The sequence below is a fragment of the Sus scrofa genome, chromosome 14, assembly GCF_000003025.6.
Source record: "Sus scrofa isolate TJ Tabasco breed Duroc chromosome 14, Sscrofa11.1, whole genome shotgun sequence".
In the NCBI taxonomy this organism is placed as follows: Eukaryota; Metazoa; Chordata; class Mammalia; order Artiodactyla; family Suidae; genus Sus; species Sus scrofa.
In genome coordinates, this window is record NC_010456.5 from 132390031 (window position 1) to 132404905 (window position 14875).

The window sequence follows — 14875 nt, forward strand, 5'->3', positions numbered from 1 at the left end:
CACTTTTCTGCTGTTCCAGAGAAACAGTTTAAGAACATTCAGGAAGTAAGAAAGCAAATAATCACATCCCCTTTACCTGGACATGACTGATGGTTACATTTTATTACATTGGTGGTCCAGTCCTATCAAGAAATAAAATGTCACGGATAAATTTAAAGTTCCCCAAATCCCCCAGTCCCAGGCTCTGCTCTTTCCCTCCTCAGAGACAGAGGGTCTCTTGAATTTTGTGTATAGCTTTATAGTCCATTTTTAATATTTTTACAAATAAGTTAGGGGATCTCATTACAATATTTGGTTTTTCTTTCGCACAGATTCTATAAATCCCAACATATCATTTAATACCTTTTATTCTTTACTCCATGCACATTTTGAGGTGGATCCATGTTGATATACACACATATACATATGTGTGCATTTAAAATATATAAATGTATATATGCATATGCATTTCCCTACTTGTAACTGCTGCAGCATTACATTTTTTTTTGAAAAACCATTTGTTTCATTTCCCCACTGATGGAAATACACGTTCTTAATTGTTCCCGTCTAACCTGCTGATGTCACGTCCCAAAGCACCGAATGCATACTCTGCCGTCTAACCTGCTTTGTTGAGTGACTCGTGCAGGACACATCACACAGGAGTGTGATCATAAGGGAGCATGTTCCTAGAACCTTCTTGCACGTGTGGAGTAAAAAGAGTCCCTTAATTTGTAAGCCAGGCAGATGGGCGAGTCCAATAGGTAAGTTTCAAAACCTCACCTGGACTTTCTTTCCTCAGAAGCCAAGCCCGGGCTGAGGCTGGTGGATGGCCCAGGAAGATGCTCTGGGCGGGTGGAGGTTTCCTACCAGGGCACCTGGGGGTCGGTGTGTGATGACGGCTGGGGCCTGGAGGAGGCGCAGGTCGTGTGCAGGCAGCTTGGGTGCGGCCCGGCAGTGTCCGCGCCCCCGGGCGCCCACTTCGGCCCAGGCCTTGGAAAGATCCTCCTGGACAGTGTGCACTGCAGCGGCGAGGAGAGCCACCTGGCCCTGTGTGCCCACGACGCCTGGTTCACTCACAACTGTGGACACGAGGAGGATGCCGGAGCCATCTGCTCGGGTGAGGGGGCTGCGAGTTTTAAACGGCTGGTGGGCAGAAGGGGTCACTCCAGAGAATAAGCAGCGAGGCCAGGGCCTCCTCCCAGAGGCAGGGGTGTCTGGTGGTTTCCTCTCTTCAACTAATGGGTTCTCTAACCCCAGGCCCTCCCTTCCAGGTAATACTGATTTGGGCTCTTTCTGTGTCCCATTCGACCACCTCCTGGTTCCATCAGGCTAATGTCCATTCCGTGTGATAGCAATGGAATGCAAATGCCTGTGTTCAGTCAAGCTTTAGGCAGTTTGCAGAGGCTGGTTTGCTTGGTCCATATCCCCTAAAGCCTCAAAGGTTTCCTAGTCCATAGTCCAAGCCACGTAACAGATGGAAGTTAGAACACAGACACGTGCAGTGCTGACCTCCTCTCCTCCCCCCAAACATGCTAATCCTGGCCTGAATGGCCTCTCTTCTGAGCAGCTGCCAGAGGGCAGGTTCCAGGCACCATTTAGGGGTGGCTTGGTGGAGAGCTCTGCCCTGAGGTGCCACATCAGCAAGTTAGCCACCTACCCTATCACATGGTGCAAAAATCTTCCCCAGTCAGAACTCAATGAGCAGACGGCCACAGGTGTCCAGGGCCGTTGAAGGAGTGTAGTTAAGTCATTGACTTTAGGATATAGTTTCTATGACTGTGCTCGCTAGTCTTCACAAATCACTTATTTGAGAGAAAATTACCACTTTCCCCCTGGAGTTTGTGAGGCTTGATCCTTCCTTATAGCCAAAGAATGGCACCAGTTGAAACTTTAGACTGAGGCAGTTTTAGAGTACTTCTGCCACTAGGAAAAACCATGGGACCATTTCAGTCATTTCTTTTTATTCTAAAGCAGCGGGGGTTTTTTTGTTTTTTGTCTTTTTGCCATTTCTAAGGCCACTCCCACAGCATATGGAGGTTCCCAGGCTAGGGGTCTAATCAGAGCTGTAGCCACCAGACTACGCCAGAGCCACAGCAATGCAGGATCCGAGCCATGTCTGTGACCTACACCACAGCTCATGGCAACACCGGATCCTTAACCCACTGAGCAAGGCCAGGGATCGAACATGCAACCTCATAGTTCCTAGTTGGATTGGTTAACCACTGAGCCACGACAGGAATTCCTAAAGCAGCATTTAAAAAAAAACTTTAATGTGCATCAGAACTACTCAGAGGGTTTATTAAAACACAGACTGCTGGGCTATACCCACAAAGTTTCTGAATCAGTAGGGTGGTATGTGAGAATTTGCGTTTCCAAGTCCGGGATGGTTATGCTGCTGGTCTGGGAACAACACTTTGAAAGCCACTGTCTGAAAACAAAATACAGAAGGAATCTTTCTTATCCTAATAAATAGAAGCAGAATTATCATCTTCATCATCATCCTCGTCACCATCATCTTTGTCACCATTGTCACCACCACCATCATTGTCATCATCATCATTACTCTTATCACCATTATCACCATCATTGTCATCATTGTTGTCACCATCATCACCACTGTTATCCTCAATACCATCATCACCATTGTCCTCATCACCTTCACCACCACTGGTATCCTCATCACCACCATTGTCCTCATCACCATCGTCACCACTGGTATCCTCAGCACCATCGTCACCATCACCACCGCTGGTATCCTCAGCACCATCATCACCATTGTCCTCATCACCATCGTCACCACTGGTATCCTCAGCACCATCGTCACCATCACCACCGCTGGTATCCTCAGCACCATCACCACCGCTGGTATCCTCAGCACCATCATCACCATTGTCCTCATCACCATCATCACCACTGGTATCCTCAGCACCATCGTCACCATCACCACCGCTGGTATCCTCAGCACCATCGTCACCATCACCACCGCTGGTATCCTCAGCACCATCATCACCATTGTCCTCATCACCATCATCACCACTGGTATCCTCAGCACCATCGTCACCATCACCACCGCTGGTATCCTCAGCACCATCGTCACCATCACCACCGCTGGTATCCTCAGCACCATCATCACCACTGGTATCCTCAGCACCATCATCACCACTGGTATCCTCAGCACCATCATCACCATTGTCCTCATCACCATCGTCACCACTGATATCCTCAGCACCATCGTCACCATCACCACCGCTGGTATCCTCAGCACCATCGTCACCATCACCACCGCTGGTATCCTCAGCACCATCGTCACCATCATCACCACTGGTATCCTCACCACCATCATCACCACTGTTATCCTCAATACCATCATCACCATTGTCCTCATCACCTTCACCACCACTGGTATCCTCATCACCACCATTGTCCTCAGCACCGTCATCACCATTGTCCTCATCACCATCGTCACCACTGGTATCCTCATCACCACCATTGTCCTCAGCACCGTCATCACCATTGTCCTCATCACCATCGTCACCACTGGTATCCTCAGCACCATCGTCACCATCACCACTGCTGGTATCCTCAGCACCATCATCACCATTGTCCTCATCACCATCATCACCACTGGTATCCTCAGCACCATCGTCACCATCATCACCACTGGTATCCTCAGCACCATCATCACCATCACCACCGCTGGTATCCTCAGCACCATCATCACCTTTGTCGTCATCACCATCACCACCACTGGTATCCTCAGCACCATCGTCACCATCACCACCGCTGGTATCCTCAGCACCATCATCACCATTGTCGTCATCACCATCATCACCTCTGGTATCCTCAGCACCATCACCACCATTGTCATCATCACCATCACCACCACTGGTATCCTCAGCACCATCATCACCTTTGTTGACATCACCATCACCACCACTGGTATCCTCAGCACCATCATTGCCATTGTCATCATCACCATCACCACTGCTGGTGTCCTCAGCACCATCATCACCATCACCACCACTGGTATCCTCAGCACCATCACCTTTGTCGACATCACCATCACCACCACTGGTATCCTCAGCACCATCATTGCCATTGTCATCATCACCATCACCACTGCTAGTGTCCTCAGTACCATCATCACCATCACCACCGCTGGTATCCTCAGCACCATCATCACCTTTGTCGACATCACCATCACCACCACTGGTATCCTCAGCACCATCATCACCATTGTCCTCATCACCTTCACCACCACTGGTATCCTCATCACCATCACCAGCAATGTTATCCTCATCACCATCATTGCCGTTGTCCTCATCACCATCACCACCACTGGTATCCTCATCACCATCATTGCCGTTGTCCTCATCACCATCATCACCACTGGTATCCTCATCACCATCATTGCCACTGGTATCCTCAGCACCATCACCACCACTAGTATCCTCATCACCATCATCACCACTGGTATCCTTAGCACCATCACCACCATTGTCCTCATCACCTTTGCTGACATCACCATCACCACCACTGGTATCCTCAGCACCATCGTCACCATTGTCATGGTCAGTACCATCATTATCAGCATCACTGTTACCAACACACCTGTCATCACCATTATCAACAAAAACTAGTCTATCTGGTAAGTTGAACTTTTTATTTGTGAGTCACTTCCTTGGTTGTTTTTAATTTATGTGTTTTTATGGTTATATGTATTCAAAGGTAAACATCCAAGCAAGAATATTTAAGTAAATTTTTAAGATTTATGCAAACATTTGGATATCTAGTATTTTGCAAATAAACAAGTGTCTTTGGATGAATAATTTTTTTGTGTATAGCTAGGAGTCTGAAGTGGCATTCATGGCCTGCTCTTCATCTGTCAGCCACTGTCCTCATCCAAATTTTCATCACCTCTTCCCACTTGGATGAACTTGGACTTCTCCTGACTCCCCTGCCAACAGGCACCCAACGCTCCAGTCCATTGTTTGTATTCAGTCAGAGTTATCTCTTTTTAAAAAGTTAGGTCTATCAGGATATAATTAACCTATAGTGAAAATCATCGTGTAGCTCAGAGAATTTCGCTAAATGATTAGTCGTGTAACCATTACCACTCTTAAGATATATTACGTTTCCATTACCTTAAAAGTTCCCTCTTGCCCCTTCATAGTCAGTCCCCTCTCCTGACCTTCAGACCCTGGCAACAAGCAATACGATTGCTGTTTCTATAGGTTTGTCATGCCAGAATATTATATAACATATTAAAATAATATACAGTATTTTGTGCTGAGCTTCCTTACTTAGCATAATATTTTTGAGATTCATCCATTTAATTCCATGTATCAGGCATCCATTCTTTTTAATTGCTGAGTAGTATTCCAGTACCTGGATGTACCAGAATTTGTTTATCCATTTATCACTTGATGGATATTGAATTTATTTCCAATTTTTGACTCTTATTAAGTTGTTAAAAACATTCACAGACAAGTTGCAAACAGTTTTCCAAAGCCACTGTTGCATTTTGCATTCCCATCAGCAATGCTTGAGAGTTACAGTTGCTCAGCATCTTTGTCAACACTTTGGATTATCTGGGTTTTGTCTGGTCATTGTAGTCTCGTCTCTAATGAGGTAGTGGTATCTCTTTGCGGTTTTAATTCGCCTTTCCCTAATGACTGATGATACTGACATTTTCATATCTTATTTGCATCTCTTCTTTGGTGAAGTGTCTGTTCAAGTCTTTTATTCTTTTCATTTTAAGCTGGGTTGTCTTACTGTGTTCTAAGACAGGTCTTTATATAGTCTGGAAACAAGTATCTTCTTAGTTACGTGCTTTGCAGATATTTTTCCCAGCCTGTGACCTATCTTCATTTTCTTAAGTGTTTTTAGAAGAGCAGAAAATTTAAATTTTAATTTTAATAAAGTCTAGTTTACCAGGTTTTTTCTTTAATGAGCTATACTTTTGTGTTTTATCTAAGGAATCTTCATGTAACCAAATATCTCATGTATTTTCTCCTGTTTTCTTATAGAAGTTTTATAGTTATAGGTTTTTCTCTTAACTCTGTTAATTCATTTTTGTTGTTTTTTAAACATGGTTCAAAATATGGATCAAAGGATTTTTTTTACATAGAAATGTCTAATCATCCCAGTGCTGTTTTGTTGAAAAGACGCTTCTAACTCCACTGAAATACCTTGGCACTTTTGTCAAAAATAAAAAAACCATTAATATATGAGTCTATTTCTAAATTCCCTTTTGTTCCACTGATTTATATGACAGTGCTCCTGCCCACATCACACTGTCTTGATTACTGCAGCTTTAGGGTAATCTTGAAATCAGGTAACACCAGTGCTCTGAGTTTGTTCTTTTTCCCTCTTTTAAAAAATTATTTTGGCTGGAGTTTCCTTCGTGTCGCAGTGGAAACAAATCCTACTAGGAACCATGAGGTTGCGGGTTTGATCCCTGGCCGTGCTCAGTGGGTTAAGGATCTGGTGTTGCCGTGAGCTGCGGTGTAGGTTGCAGATGCAGCTCTGATCTGGCATTGCTGTGGCTGTGGGGTAGGCTGGTGGCTACAGCTCTGATTAGACCCCTAGCCTGGGAACCTCCATATGCCATGTATGCGGCCCTAAAAGGACAAAATATATATATATATATATATATATATATATATATATATATATATATATATTTTTTTTTTTTTTTTGGCTAAGCTAGTTCTTTTTCTTACTTTTCTTTCTTTCTTTCTTTTTTTCTTTTTCTTTTTTTTTTTTTTTTTGGTCTTTTTAGGGCCACACCTATGGCATATGGAAGTTCCCAGGTTAGGGGTCAAATCGGAGCTACAGCTGCCGGCCTACACCACAGCCACAGCAACTCAGGATCCAAGCTGCGTCTGCAACGCCAGATCCTTAACCTACTGAGCGAGGCCAGGGATGGAACCCTCAACCTCATGGTTCCTAGTCAGGTTTGTTTCCACTGTACCACAAAGGGAACTCCTTCTTTGTCTTTCTGAAATATAAAATTTTAGAACCAACTTCTCCATTTGTACAAAAAAAATGTCTGCTGGGATTATCCATGTGGATTGCATTAAGTCTGTGTATAAATTTGGGGGAAATTGGCATTGTAACAGGATTGAGTTTTCTGATCCATCTGCAGAGAGTATCTCCTCATTTGCTTAGGTCTTTGTCTCATCAGTATTGTGTATTTTTCCACCTGCAAATTTTGCTCTTGTTTATTGGACTTATCATAAGAATTCTGTAGTTTTTGATGCCGTTGTGAAAGGTATTTTTTAAATTTTCTATTTCAGTATTTATTTTGTGGCTAGTGTGTTCATTTTCCCCCCAATAATGAAATAATTGAATTGAGGATATTAAGATCACCTTTCGTTTACTTCTTAGTTTATGAACCTCATTCTTGTCTTAGAGATTTGACTCCCAGTTTTATAGATCAGGAAACCGATGCTCTTTTGTATGTAGTATGTGGTGGACTAAGACATCCCAGACTTGGCGATCAGGTCTTCAGGCTGGACATTCACTCAGCCCTTTAGACGTGCCTTCTTGTGTTTCACAAGATACCAGACTCCGGTTTCGAGGGCTGGCTAGCTCTCCCCCATTCAGCTTTAGTTTGCTTCTTTGCGTTAACTGTTCATGCGTTCTGTATACTCATCACCAATCGATGTTTTCTTTTCTCTGTAGCTGCTGAAGTAACGGTTGCCCCCATCACCTCTGGGGAAGAGCAGACACCAATAGGTACAAAAATATGCAGCTTTTTAAAGTTAACATCAAAACTTATATTCTGTGTACTTATTCAAGTTTACAAGTAACTTCATATTTCTAGAAATAAGAACAAACATGGAAATTTAGTGTTTAAAAAAAAAAAAAAAAAAAAAAAAAAAACGTTGCTAGGAGTCTCTACCCCTACCAGGATCTTTGAGGTACTCAAATAAAGATGTTTATTTTTTATATGAACTCTCAGAACCACTAGTGCCACAAGATGTTAAGATGAATCTCCCTCCCCCCACTCCACACACAGACACACACACAGATTCTATGGTCTCATGAATTTAGGGAACATTGCATTAAACAAGTTAAACAGGTTTCTTTACTACAAGATATCTAGAAGCCTTTAATGTATAACCCTATAAAATCCCCACCAAAAGTCATGCTTATGAAATGCACTTGACCCCTTTTCTTCATGTACCCTCTCTTTGGAAGTTCTCTGTGTCATATGATTAAGCGAAATGGGGACCCCAGGTGTGTGGGATTAATGCATATGCTACCACAGAATTCTAATCAAATTAAAACAACGTAGGACCTCATCTCCCTGAGTATGTAAATCTGGGTTGCTATTCTTCAGGACCCGTGCTGCCTGCAGCCAGCTCTCCCTGCCCCTTCCACCTGCTGAAGTCCTATGGTGTCTTCCCGGCTCCCCTTCTGCAGGTAGCTTCCTCTGGTCGCCACAAGGAGACATAGTCTCTGTATTTGAAGCTTTTCTGTTGACGTCCCTCGTAATCCACTTCAGATGATAATTACTTGGGCATTTATTCTAGCTTCTGACTGAGTTAAAAGCCTTTGAAATGCAGACATTCTGTCTCACTTTCTTTGCACTGACTATTTTAAAATAAATGACGGCACACAGCATTATTAATTCATAAAGGCTGCCTTCATTTCCTTTACATTCTCTTAAATATGATGTTCTTAAGGTTTTTTCTGGTTCTTTATTTTAATTAGAGTTGATTAACAATATTATATTATCAACTATAATAAAAAATTTTTAAACTAGGACAAATGTATTAATGATCACAACATTGTAAATCAATTATACTTCAATAGAACTTTTAAAAAATGAAAAAAAAAGGAGTTCCCGTCGTGGCGCAGCGGATATGAATCCAACTAGGAACCATGAGGTTACTGGTTTGATCCCTGGCCTCGCTCAGTGGGTTAAGGATCCGGCGTTGCCATGAACTGTGGTGTAGGTTGCAGACACGGCTCGGATCCCACGTTGCTGCGGCTGTGGTGTAGGTTGGCAGCAACAGCTCCAATTTGACCCCTAGCCTGGGAACCTCCATATGCCACTGGTGTGGCCCTAAAAAAAAAACAAAAAAAGACCAAAAAATTTTTAAAAATTAAAAAGTAAAATAAAAAATGAAAAAAATAAATTTAAAAAAAACATAAGGACTCAAAAAATAAAAGACACATGTCCCATCTTACAATTAATCATGGAGGTTAGAAGTCCAAAATGACTCTTACAAGAAATTATCCCAACCTTGGAAATCAACTATACGTCAATAAAACTTAAAGAAAGATAACTTAGAGGGCTAAAGAAAAAATTGTATTAGTTTCAGGGGTATAAAATAGTGATTTTTTAAAAATAAATTTACTGTATTCAAATTTATTACAAAATAATGGCTATCTTTCCCTGTGCTGTACAGTATACCCTTGTATCTTATTTATTTTTTTATGTCAAGAATTGTTCTAAGTGGGTTTTTTTGATGTTCTTAAATTTATCTTCTATTTTTAAAAACAATTTATTTCTACTGAGCCAAGGATTTAAGGATAAGTTTACCGTGAACAGGAGTTCCCATCGTGGCTCAGCGGTTAACGAGCCCAACTAGTATCCATGAGGACGCGAGTTCGATCCGTGGCCTCGCTCAGTGGGTTAAGGATCCGGCGTTGCCGTGAGCTGTGGTCTAGGTCACAGACACGGCTTGGATCCCACATTGTTGTGGCTGTGGTGTAGGCCAGCATCTACAGCTCCGATTGGACCCTTGGCCTGGGAACTTCCATATGCCGAGGGTATGGCCCTAAAAACACACACACACAAGTTTACCATGAATATATAATAAATAAATTAAACAATCTTGTTTGATGGTGATGGTGCCCTACTTAGATAAATCAAAAGAAAACAGAATGCTTTCAGAAGGGTCTTAAAATGAGTCCTTCCAGCAGTGTACTTTGATTCTTTCCACTGTACTGGCTGGCGGTGACCTAGCTTTGTTGTCCCTTCTAGCTGACAGTTTCTCAGAGCCTTCACTGACCACAGCCTCTGAGGCCTCGACACCTCCACCCGCAGGTATGGCTGAGAAATTAAGGGCTGATGGGTAGTGTGGAGAGAGGCGTTTCTCCACGTCGGAGGGCAACCCCAGGCACAGTGGGAGGCAGCCCACGTACACGCCTCGGGATGCAGAGCAATGCTCTTCACCCCTCTGAGTCTCAGTTTCTTCATCCATAAAATGGGAACCCATCCCCCACCACAGGGGGCTGTAAAAAGAGAGAAGTGGTGAAGTTAGTGACTCTCTGAGGCTCTGGCCCTAAACTCCCAAACAACCGCTGTTAGCTCCTGTCTTCAGACTCCTTTACATAGAGAAGCCATTACGACTTATGGGACAGAGGGACCAAGTTGCTCTAAGACTGGCATCCTCTGGATGACAGGGGGTCTGTTTGGCTATGATCTGCCTACAGATAATCTTGTTTCATATCCCATTATATGTACTGACCTCTCATATTTCTATCCCTGTGCATGGCGAGGGAATAACACAGGTTGTTTCTAGGAGACCCTAGGGATTCTGGAAATTCTATAAAGAGATTTTCACCATTAGAAGGGGGCTGAAGTCTCACTGAAGGGCCTTGAAACTGAAGATGATTCTGGCTCTTCTTTCTGTGTTGGGTGCCTGTGGACAGTGTGATCTTGCATGATTGTAACACAGGGCTGTGACCACCTGGAGATTTAAAAGGGCCAAGGGAGCCTTCCAGAGGCGGGAAGGTCAGTCCCCAAGTGTCCTCCTTCTTCCTTTTCAGGGGCCTGGATGGCCGTGAGGCTGGTGGATGGCACGGGGAGGTGCTCAGGCCGCGTGGAGGTTCTCGTCCAGGGCACGTGGGGGACCGTGTGTGACGACCTCTGGGACCTGGCCGAGGCCACCGTCGTGTGCCGCCAGCTGCAGTGTGGCCAGGCCGTGGCGGCCCCCACGGGAGCGCACTTTGGGGCAGGCTCTGGGAAGATCGTGCTGGACGATGTGCAGTGTCTGGGCAGCGAGAGCCACCTGGGGCAGTGCGTGCCAAGGGGCGGGGCCGGGCACAACTGCGGGCACCTGGAGGACGCCAGCGTCATCTGTGCAGGTGAGGGGCTGTTTCCTTAGCAAGAGGTCATGTCTTTGTTTCCTTTGGGCATTTCCCCATAATTGTTTTCAGAGGGAACTTTGTCCCTGTAGACCTTAGCATGTGGATTTCTTCTGGCCATTAGGTGCTGATGGTTCAACAGGCCCAGCTCCAACCACAGAGCCTGAAGCCGCCACCCCTCCGTACGCACTGTCCGGTCAGTCCATTCTTTGCTCGGTTCTTTTGCTTTGTAGTATGTCTCACTAGAATGTTCCCTTCTTAGACCAAGATTGCAGGGTCTTCCACTGCACAGCTTCAGAGGGCTCCACCCCCTAGACTGCACTGTGAATCGCCCCCTTTTATGTATGTAGAAAACCTCCGATAGGAAGTTCTGGGCCGAGTGTCACTGGCAGGAGAGGTGTTGGTGGCAGAGGAGCCACAGCATCCTCAAACCCTGACTCACCATCTCTGAGCAGCAGCAGGTCAGAGGAAGAGTCAGTCAGTGCCTCTTCCTGTTCTTACATCCAAGCCTCACAACCTCCAACCCTTGGGTCACTGGAATTGGCTGTCGGAGCCAGAATTTCACTTCTTTAGTTTTCTTAAACTCCCAAATTAAATGTGTGTGTGTGTGTAAGACAATGCATCAGCACCTGGATCACTGCTCCTTTCCTCCCCACACAAGCATCCCTCATCCCCGGAGACTGGTCAGTGGTCCTGGGAGGGGCCCTGGCAGCATGTCTGTTATCAGCTCCTGGGAGGCTCCTCGTGTGGGTGTGTGGATCTCGGTGCTGGCTGACAATCCTGTGTCCTTTGTGTGTTTGACAGGTCACCCCTTGACTGCCATGGCAGGGACGGTGGCTGCAGGTGAGACTTGAATGTCCTTGACTGTCCTGATCATCATCTGGCCTAAGCCCTGAAGTGATTCTCCAGGGAAATCAAGCAAAATGCTACCGCTCTGGACCTGTGTTCCGAGTGACATGTCCAGGGAACTCGCGGTACCAATTCCATTTCTGTTAGTCGAAGAAACAAGTCCAGCCAATCGAGTGACGCCAGCTCTCTCGGGTTCCCAGTGTGGACACTACACGCGAAGGGCGGTGACAGTAAGGTCACTAACATGTGACCATTAGCACAGCCACACGCCATCCACAGGCACCATTTCTTTCTCCCTCTCCGGCCATCTGTGTCCCTCTCCATCCTTTCTTTTTCATCTTCCACTTTTTTCCCACCAGCTTTGCCCATATCGTGGGCCTTCAGAATCGCCACTCAGCTTTTCTTAACACCACTTGAGATGAAGGCTAAAGTAATATAATGCCCAGAGAGCCTGGCTGGCCCTTCGAGGGAAGAGCCAAAGCCAAGTGACCAGAGCCAAGTGAGCGTAGGTCCGATTCTTACACAGCCAGGAAAGCTGATGGCGAAAGCCATTGCCACAGCTGCCACCTCTGCTGGGGGACTGAGCATTGGACAGATGGATAGACAAACAGACGAGCAGATGGAGAAGCAAATGGACAGTTGGACAGACAGGTGGACACAGAACAAATCAGTGTTGGGGAGGGTGGATGACTCCAGGGCAACTTCTTTCCATTTAGTAGAGAATTTTCAGTAGAGTAATTTTAATAAATTACAAGTGACGGTGAGTGGGACACGGCCATCTTCGAAGACCTAGAGGCTCCATGTAAGCTCAGCCTTAATTGTGAGGGTGAAGCAGTTTCCTCATTACTGCTGATGACCTGACAAAATCAAAGCCGCAGGACCCAGCACTGGAGAGTACCCCGGGGAGAGATGCAGGCCGATGCTGAAAATCTGCCCTGCCCCACAAGCACCTGTCAATGGCACGATTCTCCAAAGAAGTGAGCGGTGCTGCAGAACTCACATACCTTCATGCCCTAATTTCCTAAATTTACAAGAGTTTTTAGACTAGTGATACTTTGGCTACGTTGTAAGACGCACCCAGCAAAGTAATGACCAGTGAAACCTTTTTAGGAAAAAAGAGGTGAACTATAAAATTAGTGAAGTGAACAATACAACCTCTGAAAACTTCTAAAGTACCTTTGTGTTTGTAGAAAAATCTCAGTGTGGCGGCGTTACTACTGACCCATCTGGAGCCATTAGGAATCCCCCTGAGAATGAAATGCACAGCAGCATAACATGTGTGTGGGAAATTAAGGCAAACACATCTGATCGCATACGGCTGGCATTCCCATATCTGAAGTAAGTCGGAAGTACGTCGCTTGCAGTTCCCGTCATGGCTCAGCAGCTTAAGAGCCCAACGTAGTGTCCCTGAGGATACAGGTTCAATCCTCGGCCTCACTCAGTGGGTTAAGGATCCGCCTTTGTCATAAGCTGCGGCCTGGGTCACAGATGCAGCTTGGACCCCCCATTGCCGTGGCTGTGGTGTAGGCTGGCAGCTGCAGCTCCAATTTGACGCCTAGCCCGGAAACTTCCACATGCCGCAGGTGCAGCCCTAAAAAGAAAAAGGCAAAAGTCCATCCCTTAAGTTCCCCGTGTAGTTTAAAATTCCAAGCATTTACTTCCTTGCTTGATTCTCTTAACTATAAGAATCCTTTATGTCTTTTTTTTAAGTTTCTAGTTTGAAGTAATTATAGACAAGAAATTATAAAAATACACAGAAGAGTCCATGTACCCCTTACCCCACTCCCCCGGTGGCATCGTATATAAATTGTAGAACAATATCAGAAGCACCAAACTCAGTATTCACATTATTACAATACTGTTGGCTGGAATACTGACCTCATGCAGTTGTTTTCATGTACTTTTGTGTATGTATGTGTGTGGCTCTGTGCATTGTCCCATGTATAAATTCATGAAAACACTACCACAATCTAGAAGCAGGTGGTGTGTTTCACTACTACAAAGGAACGGCTACTTTGGCCTTCACATTTGTAACCATCCCCGTGCCTGTCCCCACCAGCCAGCCAGCTGCTCTCCATCTTTTTTTTTGTTTGTTCGTTTGTTTTTTAGGGCCACACCCACAGCATATGGAGGTTCTCAGGCTAGGGGTCCAATTGGAGCTACAGCTGCCGGCCTATAGCACAGCCACAGCAACAAGGTATCCGAGCCACATCTGTGACCTACACCACAGCTCACAGCGATGCCAGATCCTTAACCCACTGAGCAAGGCCAGGGATCGAACCCACATCCTCGTGGCCCCTAGTCGGGATCATTAACTTCTGAGCCACGAAGGGAACTCCCTGTTCTCCATCTTTATGGTTTGTCCTTTTGAGACTGTTAGGTCTGTGGGATCCTACCGTATGTACCCTTTGGACGTTCATTTTTCTCACTCAGCTTAGTGCCCCGGAGATCCATCCGGGCTGCTGCGTGTATCAAGAGTTTGTGCCTTTTCCCTGCTGAGAAGTATCCCACTGGATGGATACCAGAATCTAACTGGTTCCTCCACTGAAGGACTTGGGTTGTTCGCAGTTTTGCTCTTATATGTAGATCTTCTGTGAACAGTCACGTAGAGGTTTTTGCATAAACAGAAGATTTTGTTTCTTTGGGGTGAATGATGAGGGGCCAAGGGCTGGTTGGATGGCAAGTGCATATGTAGCTTTTTAAGAACTTGCCAAGCTCTTTTCCCAAGTCCCTTCCCACCAGCAACATGAGACCCAGTTTCTCCACATCCTACCTAGCATTTGCTGTTATTTTTTGTATGAGCTGTTTGTCACTTTTAGCATACAAATCATGTGCATGTTGTGTTAGATATCTGTGTAGGTGGGTTTTTTCCCTTTTTTTGGAGTGATTGTAAATGATATTCTTTTTAGTTTTGGTTTCCACATGTTTGTTACTAGTG

The 14875-nt window shown here is 45.1% G+C and overlaps 1 protein-coding gene across 1 annotated transcript in view; it reads left to right on the top strand.

Moving 5' to 3' along the window:
• The window catches only part of LOC100519221 (deleted in malignant brain tumors 1 protein), an 89034-nt gene that overhangs the window by 16063 nt on the left and 58096 nt on the right, over positions 1-14875 (top strand). Inside the window, 5 exon segments of the mRNA XM_021073717.1 lie at positions 779-1111; positions 10771-11088; positions 11213-11284; positions 11750-11771; positions 11893-11931. Of these exon segments, the coding sequence (XP_020929376.1) occupies positions 779-1111; positions 10771-11088; positions 11213-11284; positions 11750-11771; positions 11893-11931 (784 nt within the window).